We start from the raw sequence: 18,247 nt of genomic DNA, 5'->3' as shown, positions 1-18,247 counted from the left end.
ATGATCTCTAATCTCTTATGCATGTTTAAACGTGATAAAGGAGAAATCGTTTAGCATTAGAAAGAAAGAAACATTTACGAATAAAATGATCGAAAAAGTGACTTCCTCGAACTTTATCACATCACGATACCTTATCACATGTACGTAACACGTAATGACTTATTGTTTATCTTGTGGTTATAAAAGACTCTCTTATCATTTATATGGTGCTCTTCATAGGTCATTCTAAAAATAAACCCATATCTCACTGGTTCACCTTATTTTTTAAAACATATTATTATTCTTTTACACTACGTTATCTTTTATTATGACCATAAAAATATTAATATAGCATGGGCTTTTTGAATCACAATTTGAACTTTTAATGTAAAAAATAAACAACAGCACTAACAAAAAAAAACCGAAAATTTGTGTATAAATTTCGCCGATTCCATGGTGTTGTTCATCGAATTAACTTGAGTTGCTATTTTTTTCTCTATCTGATAAGTTTCGAAATTTGAAAACACAGGCGCCAATTTTAGGCATATAACTGAAAATCACAAAAAGGAAATAAGAGAGAAAGAGAGAGAAAGAGAAAGAGAGAGAAAAACAGAGAGGTTGTCTTCTTCGTCAAATATCCGATTATCTGGTATCGTGATTCGGAGGTGTAATGGGAGGTAGTAGCGGCGGCGGAGTTTCTTATCGTAGCGGCGGCGAATCAGACGTGGAATTAGAGGATTACGAGGTTGATGATTTCAGAGATGGGATTGTAGAATCGCGAGGAAACAGATTCAATCCTCTCACCAATTTCTTAGGGTTAGACTTCGCCGGCGGTAGCGGTGGAAAGTTCACCGTCATTAATGGAATCAGAGATATCTCCAGAGGCTCCATTGTTCATCCCGATAACCGGTACACCATAAATTCTCGTCACGCTTTTGAATTTTGTTTTCTGAGTCCTTTAACTTTTAATAGTTTCATAAGTAGGCCTTATGTTTTATTTTGTATTATTCTAGTCCACTTACTTTGTTATATGGATTTTAGGGTAGGTATTGATTAATTTCTTTTTTTCTTTATACTGAGACTAAATCTTATAGAAATCAATCTTCCTATATATTTTGAAGCTACGTACTACTTTTATTAGAGAAATTTTGAAGGAAATTTGTTAGCTTAACAACTTTCGGGGTCAATTGTAGTGCAAACAAAAACATTAGGGGCTTGATTGTGGATTTAACCTTCCTTTTTAGTGTAATAACATTTTCTTCGGTTATTCATTCATTTCCCGCCACTTTATGACACGTATCAGTTTCTCAATGGTTACAAATGATCGTTGGTTAAAAATGTAACAACCATGAGTCTGTACACGTCAGACCAGATTAAAGAAGAAAACTCTGTTTCGCTGAAGTTTGGAGCAATAATAGAAGTAGACTAAGTAGTGAGTTTAGTTTAGCTACTAAATACTCTGTCCGGATCTAAAGATTCTTGAATTTGCAGGTGGTACAAGGCGTGGACGATGTTTATATTGATATGGGCACTTTATTCTTCCTTCTTCACTCCATTGGAATTCGGATTCTTCAGGGGATTACCAGAGAATCTGTTCATCCTCGATATCGCTGGCCAAATCGCTTTCTTAGTAGATATTGTCTTGACATTCTTCGTTGCTTATCGTGATAGCCGAACTTATAGAATGATCTATAAACGCAGCTCAATTGCTTTACGGTATTCAAACTCTACTCTGTTTCTGTTTTCTTGCTATCTACTCAATGAGATTAACCTCTTCATGGTGTTTGTCAATTTTGTAGGTACTTAAAATCAACTTTTATAATTGACTTACTTGCTTGCATGCCATGGGATATCATCTACAAGGTATACACTTTTTACTCTTTTGATTTTGCGGGAAACGGAGAATTTGAAACTGTGAATTTGAAAACAGGCTGCAGGCGAAAAAGAAGAAGTGAGATACCTATTGTTGATAAGGCTATATCGAGTTCATAGAGTAATCCTGTTTTTCCACAAAATGGAGAAAGATATAAGAATCAATTACCTTTTTACAAGAATCGTCAAGCTTATATTCGTCGAGCTTTATTGCACTCACACCGCAGCTTGTATCTTCTATTACTTGGCCACGACGCTTCCTGCTTCTCAAGAAGGGTACACTTGGATTGGAAGCTTGAAGTTAGGAGATTACAGTTACTCGAAGTTTAGAGAGATCGATCTCTGGACTCGATACACTACTTCTATGTACTTTGCAGTTGTTACTATGGCAACTGTTGGTAAGTTCTGATAACTGAAAACTTGGTGAATATATCGTTTGCTTTCATTCCTTAACTTGGTATGTTTCTTATAATGCAGGTTATGGAGATATACACGCGGTTAATATGCGGGAAATGATATTCGCGATGGTCTACATTTCATTCGATATGATTCTAGGAGCTTACTTGATTGGTAACATGACAGCTTTGATTGTAAAAGGTTCGAAAACAGAGAGATTCCGGGATAAGATGGCTGATATCATGCGGTATATGAACCGAAACAAACTCGGTAGGAACATCCGTGGTCAGATTACCGGACATTTGCGGTTGCAGTACGAAAGCAGCTACACTGAAGCAGCTGTTCTTCAAGACATTCCTGTCTCTATCCGTGCTAAGGTATGATGAGTGCTTCAGAGATGCTTGTTCAGATTCAGATGATGAACAAATGTAAACTTATGTTGTTACTGCAGATTGCGCAAACTTTATACTTGCCGTATATTGAGAAAGTTCCTCTCTTTCGCGGATGCTCATCTGAATTCATTAACCAGATTGTAAGCCTTTTGATTTTTTTGAAAATTACTTTCTTTCTTCAGGTAACTAAAGAGCACACTTTTGCTTTTATTACAGGTTATAAGACTTCATGAAGAGTTCTTTCTTCCTGGAGAAGTTATAATGGAGCAAGGAAGCGTCGTTGATCAGCTCTACTTTGTTTGTCACGGTGTATTGGTAAACAAAATATCTGTGTTTTCGTCAATAAATGTTAGGAATGACTAAAAAATCTCAGTTACTAAACCAAACTTCTTGTGATTTCAATCAGGAGGAGATAGGTATAACAAAGGATGGATCTGAAGAAATAGTGGCAGTTCTACAACCAGATCATTCTTTTGGAGAGATTTCAATCCTCTGCAATATTCCTCAGCCTTACACGGTTAGAGTTGCAGAGCTATGTCGGATTCTAAGGCTTGACAAGCAATCTTTCATGAACATACTCGAGATATTTTTCCATGATGGACGGAGGATTCTCAACAATCTGCTTGAAGGGAAAGAATCTAATGTCCGGATTAAGCAACTAGAATCCGATATAACCTTTCATATCAGTAAACAAGAGGCAGAGCTAGCTCTGAAGTTGAATAGTGCGGCTTTCTACGGTGATCTTTATCAGCTTAAGAGTTTGATTCGAGCTGGAGGTGACCCGAATAAGACAGATTATGACGGAAGATCGCCTTTGGTATGCTTCTACAGCTTCTCGGTTTCTTAAATCCAACATTGGAAGATATCTATTAACATATTTTTGTTGTTAACAGCATCTTGCAGCCTCTAGAGGATATGAAGATATTACATTATATCTTATACAAGAATCAGTTGATGTAAATATCAAAGATAAATTGGGGAGCACACCTTTACTAGAAGCAATCAAGAATGGGAATGATCGTGTTGCGGCGTTGCTTGTTAAAGAAGGAGCTACGTTGAACATAGAGAACGCAGGGACTTTCCTTTGCACCGTGGTTGCGAAAGGAGACAGCGATTTCTTGAAACGGCTTCTTAGTAACGGAATTGATCCTAATTCCAAAGATTATGATCACAGAACACCTCTTCATGTAGCTGCCTCTGAAGGATTTTATGTCTTGGCGATCCAATTGGTAGAAGCAAGTGCTAATGTTCTTGCAAAAGACAGGTAACTTCTTTTTTAACCAAATAAAGAGCGGTTTGTTTTCGCGGTTGCTAACAGTTTTTTTTGTAATTAGATGGGGAAACACACCTCTTGATGAAGCTTTGGGTTGTGGGAACAAGATGTTGATAAAGTTACTCGAAGACGCTAAGAATTCTCAAATCTCTTCGTTTCCGAGTGGCTCCAAAGAGCCTAAAGGTAGTTTTATCGGCATATAAGTCAAAGTACCGATGTTTTTTTAGATAGAAACTTTAACAAGCGGTTTGTTTATTCGAATAATCTGCAGATAAAGTCTATAAGAAGAAATGTACAGTGTATTTTTCACATCCTGGTGATTCGAAAGAGAAAAGAAGGCGCGGGATTGTACTGTGGGTACCTCGAAGCATCGAGGAGCTTATAAGAACAGCAAAGGAGCAGCTGAATGTTCCGGAGGCTTCTTGTGTATTATCTGAAGATGAAGCCAAAATTATTGATGTAGATTTGATAAGTGATGGACAAAAACTGTATTTGGCTGTTGAAACATAATGATTCGAGCAAATTTCAAAAAATCAGTTTATTTAGAAACAGAGTAATTACAAAGAATAATAGTGTGTTTTGTTTGTTTGACTAAAATGATTTCTTCACATTCTTCAAATGCATTGAAGAATCGACACAATTTGTCTTCTCGATCTCGTTTCTACAACGGTTTAAATTCCGCAAGAGCTCGCTCGCTTTCTCCTTCGTCTTATCCTCGCACCCGACTTGTAAGAGCACTAAGAGTTTCTCAAAGGCACCAACTTGAAGAGCTTCAACTAACAAACGATCATCACATTCTCCGTCTTTCTTATTCTTCCATAGCTTCCAAAGTATCGAAACCGAACATTGTGTCGCGAGATCCGAAACTCTAAGAATCTTCTTCACCAGAAGAGGAACGATCAAAGCGTTTCTAAGAACATCTTCTTTGCCTTGCTCGTTATCGCATGTAGCGTTTAAAACAACTAGAGATCTCTCGCAAACGCTCTTTTCGGCATTGTTCACCATCATCTCTGTGATCAACTCAACCAAACCCAGTTTCACAAATTTTTCAGTGATCTTGTCGTTAGAAGAAATCGCTCTATAAATCACCATTAAAGATGCTTTCGTGGAGCTAGTCGAAACAGAGTCTCTGATGATCTTAACTAATCCTTCACAAGCTCCTTCCACATCTGTTAACGCGTACACATACCTCTTGTCTACTGCAATAACCTCTCTGATGCAAAACGCAGCGTTTTGTCTCGTTTTAGCGTCCTTACCGTTCAAGAACCGTACGAGACAGTTAAGAGAAGCCGTTGATCCCATCTTGTTGAAACCTTCTGATCGATTCAGAGGCAACCAAGATGATAGAACAAACAAGATTTCCTCCAATAAACGCATGTGTCCATCACGCGCCGCCGCGAATCTTTCAAAACAAGAAGACAAAGCCAAAACGCTTCCGTTTTGGACCAAACACTTCTTGTTCGTGTCCCCTCCTCTTCCCAAGTTCTTGATTTTGCTCACAATCTCCAAACACTCGGCATACTCCTCACGCGCCGCTGCGTTTTGCAATCTCCGACTTATCTCCACCGCATCACGCGGCGTCAACAGCACGCGCGGTGACTGAATCCGCTCTATCCTTGATGGCGATCGGAGTTGAACTGGAATCTTGGTTTCCACGACGGAGATATCGCCGGAAATCAATTGATTACGTCTCTTTGCTACTCCTCCTCTTGATCTCCAAGGTAACACCATTATCTCGTTTTCCTTTTTGTTTTGTTGGTTTGGTTTCCTAAGAAAGTTCAAATATTTTTCGACTATTCGATGAAGAATGAAATGGGGTTTATGGGATTTGTATAAATATATGTTCCTTAACGTGTTTTATTTATATATATGCATGTAATGTAAGGTGGTTTTGTACTTATTAATAAAGTGAGACATGGTCAAAGGTTGTATAAGCTTGAAAGAGAAAAAAGGTATGAAATGGAACGTTTGATTTAGGTTTGTGAACTGAATTGGAATGTTGACCGTTGAAATCTGTGGATTAGTATTCTGCGTCCAGATTTATGACTTTTTTTTCGACGGTTAATTAAATTTTTTTTTCATTCAAATATTGTTAAAGTCTAGAAAGCTTAGTAAATAAATAACTAAGAAGATCATACCAAGAACTATATATTATTAATATATACATATAGATTACGCGTGTTTCCCCTTTACCAACTGTATACTATATGTTTAATTAAACAATTTGTAGAAAATATACTAATTAGTTACTAGACTTAAATATATCTAATCGATGATTAGATATTGGTTCCCGATCATGTTAAATCTTTGATTAATTTGGACGTTATATATTGAGTCTTGTATATACATGACGATGACGTATAATATATGTAGTATAGATTACAAGTATGGGAACATTTGGACTGGAGTCGAGTACGACGAGTAGGCATGTGAGACTCATTCTGTGAATAAGAATTAGTCATAGTTGAATTAAAAGAAAAAAGTAAATAATTAAGAGTGATTAAATTAGTTTTTAGTTTAAGAAAATGATAAAACGAGTAGGGAAAGACTTAAGACCAAGACGATGCGACTCGGGCTTGGTCGCTTATCCGTCGTCGGGTCCGTGTTTGTTTACTTTTCCCCGCGTCATTGTTTTTCCAATATTACTTCAATACATTAAATATTTTACGCGTAGATTCATACACTGCTTTAAAAGTTCGAGTATCTAAGATAAACCACACGAAGATTCGATCAAAACCAAATATCTGATAAATACGAATTTTCACCCAATTATGTAACGTTCAATATTATTTTCGATTAAAAGATCCACAGAAAGTTATTTTCATTTAAAAAAAATCAAACCAAAACCGGATTCATTACATCCCGGTTCAGTTTACCACGAAATTTAACGCAGATAGGTAAAACATAAGCCAGTTGGTTCAATCATCGTAGCCATGAATTCTCAAACTATCTTAATGCTGAAAATTACCTAATCTTCAGTTAAAGCACAAATTATCGCCAGGAATCAAGTTTCAAAATTTCATCCATATTTCAACATTGCAAATTCATTCTACGGCTTTGTAATAAGGACGGACTTTTATAAATAAGGAAAAGGAGAATTTACAGACTCTTCATCAATAAGATCCTCTTTGGATAATCATATCAAAGAATGCTCTGTATCATTTACAGACTCTTTCGCTTGTTACTGCTATAAGTATCAATGGACAATCGTTTCTCTTGTTTCAGACACAAAATCTTGCTGTAATAATGTTCTCCCGATAATAAAAGCAGAAACACATATAAAAAAACGATCAGACGAATTTACCAATTGCACAATGATGTGCCTCTCCATAGATCTACTCCATGGAAGAGAAGATTTCCATGAAGCAAAATTGTCATGGAGAGGCAAAATCAATCTTGTCATCTTCCGACACAAATTTGGCACAGAGGTTATAACCTATTTGCTTTAAGGATGACGAATCTCATCAGACACCAGAAAACAGTAGCTCAGAGTGTTAAAAAAACAAAACTAACACAAAAGGTTATGATTTGATCAACGAGCTTGATTCGGACATAGATAAATACATACGACTATGGAAGTGTAACCTCCTCAGAGCAACTCCATGGAAGAGAAGAGTTCCATGAAGAAATTCCCATGGAGGCCTATAAAACTAATCTTGTCATCTTCCGACACAAAATTGGTACAAATTATAACCTATCTTGCTTTGTTAGATGACCTCATACAAGAAAACACCAACACAAACTAAGATATCTCCGCCACTGTAACACTAAACCCTAAAAACTGATATGGAGGTAACGGAAGAAAGAAAAACGCAAAGTTTATACAGAGAGGTTTAGGGCAACCGATGGAACTAAGCACAAAACGACGCCGGTTATACAACTATTGGGTTTAGAATGTTTTAATTTAATATGGGCTTTATTTATAGCCCAACTTATTTCTACGGTAGGTCCAACCTTTAAAAGGCCTATGAGTTGAAGAAAAAACAAGGCTCCAGTTTAACACATTTGGGTTTGATTTTACCGAAATATTTTAATCGCACCAATGCACATGGTCAAAGCCAAATATGAGGGAAATTACTTTCAATTTTATTGAACCTGATTCGCCAAAAGAATATTACAACAATGGCGATCAGATCAAGATCAAGATCAGTTGTATAAATCACCTCTATACATTATTAATAAATGCTTGAGAGACTAAATGAAAATGAGAATTTACAGATTCCTCTTTTGAAAAATCAAAAAGCTTTTGTTTTTCTTCTTGTTTAAAAGCTCTTCTTCTTCTTCCTTTGTTTCTTCACTGCTGTGTATTATCAATGGTAGTGTCTTTACCAGAGGATGTTGTTGCTGCTTGTCTTGTTTCAGACACAGAGAGTCTTCTAGATTTCCCTGTTGATGTTTCCACTACCTCATCTGTCTCTGAAGCTGTGTTGTCGTATGTGAATACTCGCATTGGGTGATCAAATTTACAGCTTGGACCAAATTTGCAGATTCCATAGCGTGTATAGAACACACACAACGGTTCTCCCTATCATTTTGAGAAAGAAAAAAAATCAAACAATGCAGAGATTTAATCGAAGAGAACCAAGTAATTATGCACAAGTCTTTGAGCTTACCGGGCGTAAGGGGAGGCCAATGGAGCTTAAGAGACAATCAGGAGGAGGAGCTTGTCTGTCTCTAGGATGGTGAAATTTGCAAACTGTGCCAAATTTGCAGTCACCTGTCTTCATGTAGAATTGGCATTCGGGTTGTCCTGGTCTCTCCGGGAACACATTTTCCCTCGGCAATGCATAATACCCTCCTAGCGGAACAGAGGATCCCGGATTGTAACCCGAGAATGATCCTTGAGACTGAGAGCCTGACTCTATTGTCTCGTTCTGCTGTAAATTTCTGTAGTTTTGATCATTTCCGGTACCTGAAGGAGAAACTGAGCCGAGCTGACCCTAACGAAATGGAAACCCCGAGAAACACTCGACAGAAATCAAAACCAAGTCATATAAAGTCTGAAGAGTATAAGCAATGTTGTTTAGAAAACTTACACTGTAAGGGTTCCATCCTTGAACCGGGACAACTCCTTGAGGCATGATTAAGGAAGCGTAGCTAGACGGATCTTGCCAACGAGGGCTGGCAATAAAAGAAGCTCTTGACCAAGGATAAGACTGTTGCCCTGAGGTAGGAACCATCATGTTGGTTGGTTGAGGCTGAGGGTGGTTGAATTTACAAGTACCACCAAATTTACAGTGTCCGGTTCTTAGGAAATAAGCACAATCAACCTCATTCTGCATATATGACATTACAGAGAATCACTAAGATGATGAAACAATGAGAAGTAATGAAATCAGCAAGTCAAAAAGTCAAATATACCGAGCGTAGAGGATAGCCTAACATATTGAGAGAGACTCTTCCAGCAATCCCAGCTTTGTTCCTTGGATGATGAAACTTACATGTTACTCCAAACTTGCAGGTTCCTGTCTTCAAATAGTACTGCGCAACCAAAACATACAACACCACAAAATGTTAAGTTAGTTTGTGTAAGAAGATGACTCAATTACCAAACCTTGACAAAATGTTCATCTACAACTGGACAAACCAAAGATTCTTACCTCGCATTCAGGCTGACCAATCCTTTCAGGGTATTCTCCTCTCATCCTTGCAGTAGCTATAACCTAGAAATTGGACAATGAGAGAGAAGAGCTCAAAAACAAAATTCCAAAAGGCAAAAGCTTTGACATTATAATCCGACCAGACAGATCTCTAAACTCCAAAATCACAGAGAGGAACACAAAAACCATAACGTACCAGTTCCCGATCACGAGGATGGTTGAACCGACAAGTAGAGCCAAATCTACAAAGACCAGTTCTTATGTAATAAGAACAATCAGGCTCTCCTGGTCGTTCAGGGTAAGAACCAGTTTCCATTGTTTCATCTGAACTCAAATTCATTTGCCACATTGCATCTGATCATAAACCACAACCCAAACCAAGAAGAAGAAACTGAGATTAAACCCAATCCGTTTAAAAACAAAACAAATAACCAAAATTTGCCGATCAAAACAGAGAAAAGAAAGAAGAAATTGATAGGACCTTGATTCATCAAAGGTGAAAGAGAAGACATGGGAACTCCGGCATTAAAATCCATAGACGTGAAGAGGAAGAATGTCTCCGATGATGATGATGATGATAATAAGCATCAGACATTATACTGTCATCACTAAGAATGAGTCACCGGTAATCGATCTTCTTCCAACAAGAAAATGAAGTGTAGAGAGGTAGATGACAATGGAGGAAGAAGACATCTAAAGAAGAAGAAGAAGAAGAAGAAGAATCGTGTAAACAGAGAGGTGAGAGGTAGTGAAGAAAGAAAGAGAGAGAGAAAGACGAAAAGCAAAAAAGCGTTCTCGTCTCACCTCCACACAAATCAAACAAGAAATTTTGAGAAAAATCAATTAATTTAAAGTTTGTGTATGTACGTAGACGAATATGCCCCTACTGATTTTCTTTTTTTCTATTTTCGTAAAGACTAGAGTGCGACAATTTTTATTTTATCTTCTCCACCAAAATTGGACGGTAGAGAACACGTCAGAAATTTTTATTATCTTTGTCCTTTTCTATGTGGTTATTTCATTCCATTTATTATGAATTTTTTTTGAATATACAACTTTTATTTATTTTAGTTGTTGGAAAAATCAAATCTACCAAACAATAAAGAGCTTTTATGCCAATTATCATCAACTTGGGTTGGAACAAATTACGGTCCATAATATTGGGTTTGATGGATCCACAACCGAAACTAACACACGACCAGACATCCATACATATGTTCTAGTTTCGGACACACATTTGTTACTATTAGATAACTAATTGAAACATTCAAAAGCACAAATTTTTCAATCCAAAATTCAAATTGAACATCTCTAGTCTAATCTTGATTTGGTTGGAGCCTTGCTTTGGCTCTTTCGAGAGCTTTTAGCCTATTAGCTTCCATACGTACTCTCTGTTCCTCGGAAATGTTCTGAGCTTTCTCCATTGCCTTCAATCTATTAGCTTCCATACGTGCTCTTTGCTCTTCTGTCAGTTCACTGCTTTTATCCATGTTTTGTTCATCGCTCGGTAACTTTGAAGCATTATCAAATATCTCATTCAACATACTGTCTTCAAAAGCATCAGCATTTGTATCAGCATCAACGCTCTTTGATGGTATGTTCTCTTCGTCATGACTTGGCTGATCCATATCTAGATTACCAGCAGAAGACTATTCATTACCCACAAGATTGTAATGTAACAGATATTGAACTTAAGTGTTATGCAGCCACATAAGAAGCGTTTCCTTTTCGTATCAATATCTTAAACTTAAAAGAAGATTCAAGGGAAAAAAGCTGATCTGTTTGACATACCTTGATCATCAGAAGGAACAGTATTTTCTTCCTGCTTTTCGTATAACTTGTTTGGATCAACTCCACTGGCAACCCTTTCTCGCAGTTCATTTATACAATTCTAAAAGGATAACACATCAGTATATATCAATGTATCAAGTATAAATGCAAAGGCAACATAGCCATTGAGTGAATATATAGTTTCAGTTTCTGGCAGAACCTAACTATGTTAGGGAAGTAAAGAACGTATGAGCAACCTAACACAGCCTCAGAGTCTAGTAATTCGAACTTTAAAGCAACAGATGATTGATCACCAAAGAACGAGACAAGCAATGTCATTCTGGCCTATATAATTTGTTTCACGATGTTAGCCCGTCAGCAGGATTCAGATCAAGTATAAACGCAAAGGCAACATAGCCATCAAGTGAACATATAGTTTTTAGTTACTGGAAGAACCTAAGTATGTTACACAAGTAAAGACTAACATATGAGCACAATGATCATATACCAAAACAGCCTAACAAATACTCAGATCCTCTATCTTGCAACTTGAAAGCAACACATGAGTGAACATCAAACAAGGAGACGAACAATGTAATTCTGATTACAGCAATCTAGACTAACCACTGCTTAATACAATCATCGGAATATTTTCAACCTTTAAATCCGGATTCATAGATTCACAATTGCCACAAGGAAGAACGCTTTACAAAAACAGAAAAAGTGGATCGAGCAATGTAGTACCTTAACACGCTTAGTAGAAGCGACTTGTTGAACTTTATGCACAAAGTGATCAAAGGAATAGTAAGGTAGCAAATGAGTGTGCCACTCACTGTACAACCGTATCAAATTCCCCAAATCGCTCACCTATAAAAATTATTCATATTATCCAAATTATCACACTGTAACATGTAAAACCGCTGTTAAACGAATCTGCGGGTGAAAAAAAGACTTGCCTCTTTGCCTCGGCCACGATACTTGAAGGATTTAGGGAAATAGCGAAGAACATAGCCGAGACCATCCTCAGAGAGTAACAATTCAGGAGTTAGCTTGGGCCTTTGAACTCTCGTCTTCGTCACTTTAGGAGCAGGAGCTATTGAGGTTCCACTTTTACTGGAGGATCTCTGAAATTCATTATTAGGGATTTGAGATGGAGCGGAAGAAGAAGAAACGGAATTATTGCCGGCGACCGGAGCCGATGATGGACAATCACGAGACCAATGACCGGGACGACCACACTTGAAGCATCCCGTCGGAGCTGATTCCATTTCAGATTTCACTCTTCGATCTCTCTTTCTCCCTCTTAGGTCTTTTATCATTCCACCATCGAAAATTATTTGGGCGGTTTTCACTTTTTCTTTAGCGGGAAAATTAGACGAGTCGGGTACTGTTTGACCCGGTTTATTATAAAAACCTAAAGAAAGAGAAGCCCATTAAATACAAATTTTGGAACCAAACATATTGTAATTTGAGGCCTTAAAGCCCAGTAGAATATATTAGTAACGTAGTAGAGAAGACAGAGAGTTGCAAATAATGTCCAGAAATAGTATTATTATAGTCCAGAAATAGCGTTTTTTAGCGGGATGATCTATCAATACTGGCAAAAATTATTAATTTTAGTGTGTTGTGGGACAGATTAATCCACTTCAAGATCATTACTTGAGAATTTATTTACAGGATTTTTAAAATTAGGTTATACAGAAATTCGAAAGAAGAAGGATGGTTCTCCATGCTTTTGGGAAAAGGTAAGAGTTTATGAGAGATTGAGATTATTACAAAAAATCTAAACTTTTTTTTTGTCCATTTTTTCTCGGAAAAATTACTCTTCTTCATCGATTTTCCGGTGGTTTGGATTGTCAACTTCATCTTCTTCTTCTCTTTCTCCTTTCATTTTTTTTCTTGTGTTTCTTCTTTTACGTGGGTCCTTCAATCTCCATGAAGGACCCGACCATTGCTTAATCCTAAACAAAACTCCAAAAATCTAATTCTTTTCGATCTGTTTTATCTTCAAATAATAATACTCTTTGATTGCTAAAACCGATTTTGATCATCATCATGCACTGTTTTCCGTGTTTCTCTTCGCCAAAGAACAAGAAATCTTCAACTACGAATGAGACCAACGACAACAACGAACCCAAACCAGATGGTATTTATCTCCTAACGATGTACCATTTCTTAGTTTTCCTTGTTCATACGATCAGTAAAATGAAAGAAAACAAAAAATGATCATTTTTTGTTTGTTTTTAAAGATAGGAGACGTGCAGAAGAAACAGAGGAAATAGAGCAATCGGAAGGAACATCGTTGAAGATATTCACTTTCCGGGAATTAGCTACAGCCACAAAGAATTTCCGGCAAGAGTGTTTGCTAGGAGAAGGTGGATTTGGTAGGGTTTACAAAGGAACCCTCAAATCTACTGGCCAGGTTCTTCCTTAAATCTCCAGAATTTGGAATTTAGGATACATTCATGAGACCATCACCAAAGTTAGGTATTTTTCAATGAGCCATCATCAGAATCAGAAGAATTTGTCTTGTAGGTGGTGGCTGTAAAGCAACTAGACAAGCATGGATTACATGGAAACAAAGAGTTTCAAGCTGAGGTTTTGTCTTTAGGCCAACTTGATCATCCGAATCTTGTTAAGCTTATTGGTTACTGCGCGGATGGAGATCAAAGGCTTTTGGTCTATGATTATATCTCTGGAGGTTCACTTCAAGACCATCTTCATGGTACTAAATTGAGAGATTCTCATTGAACACATTTTTTTTACTTTGAAAGAAATGACAATTTGAATTTTGCAGAACCAAAAGCAGACAGTGATCCGATGGATTGGACAACTAGGATGCAGATAGCGTATGCTGCAGCGCAAGGGCTTGATTACTTGCACGATAAAGCGAATCCACCCGTGATATACAGAGATTTGAAAGCTTCAAACATTTTGTTAGATGATGACTTTTCTCCTAAGCTTTCTGATTTTGGTCTACATAAGCTAGGACCCGGGACAGGTGATAAGATGATGGCTTTATCTTCACGAGTAATGGGAACTTATGGTTACTCTGCACCTGAGTATACACGAGGCGGAAATCTCACTTTGAAATCAGATGTCTATAGCTTTGGTGTTGTGTTGCTTGAGCTTATCACGGGTCGAAGAGCTCTTGATACTACTAGGCCTAATGATGAACAGAACTTAGTTTCTTGGGTAATAAATAACAAACCCTAATATTATTGCACTTTTTCAACCAAGTTAAAACAAGAAGTTTTTATCTTGCTGAACAATTCATGTTATCGCAGGCACAACCGATATTTAGAGATCCGAAGAGGTATCCCGATATGGCAGATCCAGTTTTGGAGAATAAATTCTCAGAGAGAGGATTAAACCAAGCAGTGGCAATAGCTTCAATGTGTGTGCAAGAGGAAGCATCAGCTCGTCCTCTTATAAGCGATGTAATGGTTGCGCTTAGCTTCCTTTCGATGCCTACAGAAGATGGTATTCCCACAACAGTTCCTATCTTATCCTTCAAAGACAAGAGCATGTCTATAGCCTTAAGCCGACATGATTCAAATCTTGTATCTCCTCCTCCTGAGCTAGCTACGGAAGATGACAAATCTAGTACCTCATCAGGCGAAGAATCATCTTTGGAGAGCGAAAAGGAGAGTGTGAGTAAGAATGAGTATAAGAAGAAACATGAAGAGGAAGATAGCTCAATGGAATCTGATGATGAGTCTGATTCTAACTCTGAACATGAAAAGGACCAACCACCAAAGCCTATTGATGAGAAGAACCAGGCGCAAAGCTTGAAGATAAAGTATAGATATAGCTGGGAAGATATTGATGTCAATGATGAGAGGCTAAGCAGTAAAAGCAGCCAAAAATCAAACGACGAAAGTACTTCTTCGCGTTATGATAGCGACAGAGATCAAGACGAGAAAGGGAAAGAAGAAGAGGAAGAGGAAGAGGCAGAAGAAAAGCATACTCATATTGAACACATTGATAGCTCAAAAACTGATGATGATCAAAGTGTTTACTTTGATAATGATGATGATTCAGGAGATGACAATGGAGGCTCTTTGCATCGGATAAAATCAGATGTTGCGATCGATTCTATTAAAGAGTGACATTTTTCAAGATTTTTTATCAATCCGTTGAAGCTCACAAGAAGTATTTGAAACTTTTTTGGGTTTATTTTTGGGAAAAATTCTTAATTGGGTATTAAAATAAGATACATATTGACGGTTTTTCTTAACAAATTATAACCATCTCTCTTTATACATGATGAAGATGTTTTGGATTGATAGATTAATAAAGAAACAAGTTGTATAATCAGATAATCTGATTGAGAAAACTTATCTCAGCTTTTGTAATCCTTTAAAAAAAAATGTTACGTACTTGTGTTTTTCTTTAAATAGTAGATGAAATAATAATAGTTTAGCATTTTAAAGAAAAACAAGTATGAGATAATCAAACCCTAGATAAGAATCTTAATAATCAATCTTAGCTGTGACTCATATAGCCTATGAGCAAATATTACATTATTCATAGGAAATGGAAAGTATTAGATTCTCAATTTGGATATACTAAAGTAGATACTTAAACTGATAGATAAAAGACATATCTACTTCTTATCCTATTTTTGCAATTAAGGATAGTCTTTGTGTTTTCCATCTTTTTGTCAACGACACTTGTCAAAAGTTTCAGTCTGTGGAATCAAAATTTTTAAATGAGACCACTTAGTTTTACTTTTCTTTCATGATTCGACCACTATACTTTCTAAGAATATTTATTTTAATCAAAATTAGATAATGTTTACAGGATTGACCCAAATTAGATTCGTAAAGAATCGTCAGCTATGAGGTCAAATAAAAGCAGAGAAAACGACACGTGTCAGGATCTTGGAGATTCCTGAAGTGAGGTCCACCCTAAAATCCATTTAAGGTTTTCTAAGCAAATCAACAAAGGAAGGAAGGATCCTACCAAAAGCTCCCAAAATCTGAGTACGCTTTTCAAAGTTGTCTCCTTTATGAACCCCACTTGATCCCTTCTCCTCCTATAAAAACATCTTCTTCTCAGATCAATCCCATCAAATCTCGGGTCTTGCTCTGTTTCTCTCTTTTTGATTCTTTTAGAGGTTTACTGAATTCGATGTGTTTGATTATGGAAACGGATGATCACAACGGTGATGTTTTAGCGCCGCCGTCGAATTTCTCGATGGTTGAAGATGGAATTTATCGATCTGGGTTTCCTCGACCTGAGAATTTCAGTTTCCTTAAAACCCTAAATCTTCGTTCCATCATGTAAGATCCTTTATTAATCTTCTGGGTTATTCAATTATACTGTTTGATAATTGATTATGATTGGAGTAATTAATCGTTTTTTTATTCATCAAAACAGTTATCTGTGTCCTGAACCATACCCAGAGGAGAATCTCAAGTTTCTTGAGGCTAACAACATTAAGCTTTACCAATTTGGAATCGAAGGCAAAACGGTGCGTTTTGCTTCTTTCTTGTTGCTTGTTGTCAAAGAAATGCAATTGTCCTTGATGTCTTATCTCGGATCTTTTACGATATGCAGGATCCTCCAACTCCTATGCCAAAAGATACAGTTTTGGATGCTCTCAAAGTTTTAGTTGGTAAGGAATCAACACTCAATAATGTTTTTTGGTCTCTTCTTAGCTAGTTCATGAGTCTTAAAGTAGATCTTTTGTTTCTCTGTAGATGTGAGAAACCATCCAATTCTCATACATTGCAAACGCGGGAAGGTAATTTACAGTTTCTTCTTCCTCTTCTAGGAACTTAGCCTATGTTATTATTTATTACAGGACACTCATGGTGGTCTTGGCTTGTCTTATTTAGTTATGCACAGTACACAATCTTTTTGTGGTCCTTTAGGAAATAGGCAGTTATTTACAGGACACTCATGATTTGGTGTTTTTGGTGAACTTGCAGCATAGGACAGGTTGTCTAGTGGGATGCTTAAGAAAAGTTCAGAGCTGGTGTTTATCATCGGTGCTCGAGGAGTACCAGAAGAACGCGGGTTTAAAATGGAGACAAAGGGACTTGAATTTTATAGAGGCATTTGATATAGTGAGCTTGAGACAGTGTCTCTTGAGCATCATGTATCAGTATCACGGTTATGGCTTCAAGAGGAGAAGGTTGGCATATGAAGAAGAGAATGTCAAGACACCAAAACCGCAGGCTGCTAGAGTTTAAAAAGAGAGCAACCAAGTGGCATATGTTCCGTGTTCTGATTTGAGTTTAATCGGTGCCTGGATTATTCTTTAAGTGGGATAAGTTTTAGTTTACCCCAAAAGCCGTAACCAGAAGTTTTATTGTGTTTTTTAGAAATAGAAATGTATAGAAAGTTTATTCTTCATTACAATCTGATGCAGGGGAGGTCATTTTTAACTCAATGACTCATTCATGCTTATGTTGCTTTATTTTATTTTATTGGTCAAACTCCTAAAGTTAGCTTAATCTTGTTGTTTAAACTTCAAAGTCTCTTTGGAATAACCATTAGCAATAATATAAGTGGTACAGCAATAATACCATGTTTTAAATTCTTGTAAAGAGTTCTTCGATAATCTAATCATTTATAAAGAGTTCTTAAATAATCAAACCAGTAGAAATTAGATCAAAATTAGCAAGAACTTGCAGTACAATTTTCAAATCAAAAGAAAAAAAAAACTGATTTATGTCCAGAAAACCTCTCTAGCCAATCAAACTGAATTTTAAAAGATAACATTCGGTAGTATACTTTCGGTATGAAATCAATTATTAAAACAGAGAAAACAGAGGAGGTTAAGAGTATCGAGTCAGCTTCTAATATATACCATGTGCACTGCAGTACAAGGTATATGACTAATCTAGCACATGTGTTAGGAAAAATATGTTTTCAAAGATAATTAAAGAAATACAAGTTGATTAGCAGCATTCTTTTACTAAAACAGCCATATTATATTCATCTATTATATA

General features: G+C 36.8%; 6 protein-coding genes, 1 long non-coding RNA gene and 3 other non-coding genes across 14 annotated transcripts; 4 read left to right on the top strand and 6 right to left on the bottom strand.

Annotated features, from left to right (window-relative positions):
• Positions 1 to 383: 383 nt before the first annotated feature.
• SKOR (STELAR K+ outward rectifier) lies at positions 384 to 4,445 on the top strand (the record flags this gene model as incomplete). Of its 3 annotated transcripts, NM_111153.4 has the most annotated exons (11): positions 384 to 888; positions 1,471 to 1,695; positions 1,779 to 1,842; positions 1,910 to 2,249; positions 2,329 to 2,624; positions 2,699 to 2,779; positions 2,856 to 2,954; positions 3,046 to 3,456; positions 3,533 to 3,903; positions 3,974 to 4,095; positions 4,184 to 4,445. In NM_111153.4, exons 1-11 carry the CDS (start codon positions 650 to 652, stop codon positions 4,420 to 4,422), a joined length of 2,487 nt encoding a protein of 828 aa, NP_186934.1. In that variant the 5' UTR covers positions 384 to 649. The 3 variants fall into 3 exon arrangements, with proteins under 3 accessions (NP_186934.1, NP_001325630.1, NP_001325629.1); NM_001337437.1 differs by lacking the exon at positions 4,184 to 4,445 and having other exon boundaries at positions 3,974 to 4,115; NM_001337438.1 differs by lacking the exons at positions 3,533 to 3,903; positions 3,974 to 4,095; positions 4,184 to 4,445 and having other exon boundaries at positions 565 to 888; positions 3,046 to 3,493.
• On the bottom strand, positions 4,437 to 5,725 carry AT3G02840 (ARM repeat superfamily protein). Its single transcript, NM_111152.2, has one exon — positions 4,437 to 5,714. It carries the CDS (start codon positions 5,641 to 5,643, stop codon positions 4,504 to 4,506), a length of 1,140 nt encoding a protein of 379 aa, NP_566184.1. The 5' UTR covers positions 5,644 to 5,714; the 3' UTR covers positions 4,437 to 4,503.
• Positions 5,316 to 5,525, top strand: AT3G01165. The gene has a single exon (NR_140812.1). It is a non-coding gene; the product is annotated as an other RNA (long non-coding RNA).
• A 1,075-nt stretch (positions 5,726 to 6,800) lies between the features above and the next one.
• AT3G02832 lies at positions 6,801 to 7,743 on the bottom strand. Its single transcript, NR_143893.1, has one exon. It is a non-coding gene; the product is annotated as an other RNA (non-coding RNA).
• AT3G01155 lies at positions 7,228 to 7,335 on the bottom strand. Its single transcript, NR_140811.1, has one exon. It is a non-coding gene; the product is annotated as an other RNA (small nucleolar RNA).
• AT3G01145 lies at positions 7,491 to 7,615 on the bottom strand. The gene has a single exon (NR_140810.1). It is a non-coding gene; the product is annotated as an other RNA (small nucleolar RNA).
• Positions 7,744 to 7,977: 234 nt separating the features above from the next.
• Positions 7,978 to 10,351, bottom strand: ZFN1 (zinc finger protein 1). Of its 2 annotated transcripts, NM_111151.5 has the most exons (7): positions 9,994 to 10,351; positions 9,709 to 9,866; positions 9,513 to 9,575; positions 9,274 to 9,393; positions 8,949 to 9,188; positions 8,526 to 8,852; positions 7,978 to 8,437 (listed from the first exon to the last, which is right to left on the bottom strand). In NM_111151.5, exons 1-7 carry the CDS (start codon positions 10,046 to 10,048, stop codon positions 8,207 to 8,209), a joined length of 1,194 nt encoding a protein of 397 aa, NP_566183.1. In that variant the 5' UTR covers positions 10,049 to 10,351; the 3' UTR covers positions 7,978 to 8,206. The 2 variants fall into 2 exon arrangements, with proteins under 2 accessions (NP_566183.1, NP_001325699.1); NM_001337436.1 differs by having other exon boundaries at positions 7,979 to 8,437; positions 9,709 to 10,321.
• A 249-nt stretch (positions 10,352 to 10,600) lies between these two features.
• Positions 10,601 to 12,633, bottom strand: AT3G02820 (zinc knuckle (CCHC-type) family protein). Of its 2 annotated transcripts, none has more exons than NM_001337435.1 (4): positions 12,239 to 12,633; positions 12,027 to 12,149; positions 11,304 to 11,403; positions 10,601 to 11,142 (listed from the first exon to the last, which is right to left on the bottom strand). In NM_001337435.1, the coding sequence occupies exons 1-4, from the start codon at positions 12,599 to 12,601 to the stop codon at positions 10,829 to 10,831; spliced, it is 900 nt and encodes a 299-aa protein (NP_001327085.1). In that variant the 5' UTR covers positions 12,602 to 12,633; the 3' UTR covers positions 10,601 to 10,828. The 2 variants fall into 2 exon arrangements, with proteins under 2 accessions (NP_001327085.1, NP_186931.2); NM_111150.4 differs by having other exon boundaries at positions 10,643 to 11,142; positions 12,239 to 12,599.
• A 350-nt stretch (positions 12,634 to 12,983) lies between these two features.
• On the top strand, positions 12,984 to 15,686 carry AT3G02810 (Protein kinase superfamily protein). Its single transcript, NM_111149.3, has 5 exons — positions 12,984 to 13,428; positions 13,532 to 13,704; positions 13,818 to 14,007; positions 14,080 to 14,477; positions 14,570 to 15,686. Exons 1-5 carry the CDS (start codon positions 13,338 to 13,340, stop codon positions 15,392 to 15,394), a joined length of 1,677 nt encoding a protein of 558 aa, NP_186930.1. The 5' UTR covers positions 12,984 to 13,337; the 3' UTR covers positions 15,395 to 15,686.
• A 529-nt stretch (positions 15,687 to 16,215) lies between these two features.
• Positions 16,216 to 17,838, top strand: PFA-DSP3 (Tyrosine phosphatase family protein). The gene is made up of 5 exons (NM_111148.3): positions 16,216 to 16,570; positions 16,668 to 16,761; positions 16,848 to 16,905; positions 16,991 to 17,034; positions 17,222 to 17,838. The coding sequence occupies exons 1-5, from the start codon at positions 16,419 to 16,421 to the stop codon at positions 17,483 to 17,485; spliced, it is 612 nt and encodes a 203-aa protein (NP_186929.2). The 5' UTR covers positions 16,216 to 16,418; the 3' UTR covers positions 17,486 to 17,838.
• Positions 17,839 to 18,247: the final 409 nt, after the last annotated feature.

This window comes from Arabidopsis thaliana, chromosome 3 (genome assembly GCF_000001735.4).
Source record: "Arabidopsis thaliana chromosome 3, partial sequence".
Taxonomy (NCBI): domain Eukaryota; kingdom Viridiplantae; phylum Streptophyta; class Magnoliopsida; order Brassicales; family Brassicaceae; genus Arabidopsis; species Arabidopsis thaliana.
The sequence above is the reverse complement of the archived record's forward strand: the minus strand, read 5'-3'. Positions and strand labels throughout refer to the sequence as shown.